Source organism: Pygoscelis adeliae, unplaced genomic scaffold, assembly GCF_000699105.1.
Source record: "Pygoscelis adeliae isolate BGI_AS28 unplaced genomic scaffold, ASM69910v1 Scaffold815, whole genome shotgun sequence".
Taxonomy (NCBI): Eukaryota; Metazoa; Chordata; class Aves; order Sphenisciformes; family Spheniscidae; genus Pygoscelis; species Pygoscelis adeliae.
The window spans coordinates 1-605 of NW_008824802.1; the positions used below are offsets into that span (position 1 = coordinate 1).

The following is a 605-nucleotide window of genomic DNA, read 5'->3' on the forward strand; positions in this document are numbered from 1 at the left end:
GCGGCTGCCCCCCCCCCCCCGATGGCAGGTTCGTGCACTCGAGGAACCGCGCTGCGCTCTCCTACACGCTGGCGCTGAACCACCTGGCCGACCGCACGCCCCAGGAGCTGGCCGCCCTGCGGGGCCGCCGCCGGAGCGGGGCTCCCAACAACGGGCAGCCCTTCCCCACCGAGCTCTACGCCGGCCTCATCCTGCCCGAGAGCCTCGACTGGCGCATGTACGGTGAGGAGCCGGGTCAGGGAAACGGGGTCTCGCCGTCGGGGTGCTGCGGGATGGCGTAAGGCTGCGATGGGGAGGGTGTGAGCGCTCCTCATCCGGGCCAGCGCAAAGTCCAACCGAGCCGCCCCACTCTCTGTCACCGTGCTGAGGAGCCCGTGGGGCTGCGCTGTCCCTCGGGACCCACATCTCCCTGTGGCCCCCGCTCTGCTCAGCAACTGGGAGATCAAAGCAGGGCTTACCTGGCAAAAGGCAGCTCGGCTGGCACTTGGCCCTCGTTCAGTCTGGTGCCCCAGGGACAGATGTGACAGCTGAAGCCACATCTGGCTTCCCCCATGTCCCCATCAGCTGGGAGCGACACCCCCAGAGCTTGCCCCAACCCAAGGGCA

General features: G+C 69.1%; 1 protein-coding gene across 1 annotated transcript in view; it reads left to right on the forward strand.

Annotated features, from left to right (window-relative positions):
* Nucleotides 1-17: 17 nt before the first annotated feature.
* Nucleotides 18-605, forward strand: part of LOC103916909 (cathepsin L1-like) — a gene marked incomplete at its 5' end in the record, with an annotated part of 2,400 nt that continues 1,812 nt past the window's right edge. Inside the window, one exon of the mRNA XM_009323976.1 lies at nucleotides 18-222. Coding sequence (XP_009322251.1) covers nucleotides 18-222 — 205 coding nt within the window. The remainder of the gene's footprint in view (nucleotides 223-605) is intronic.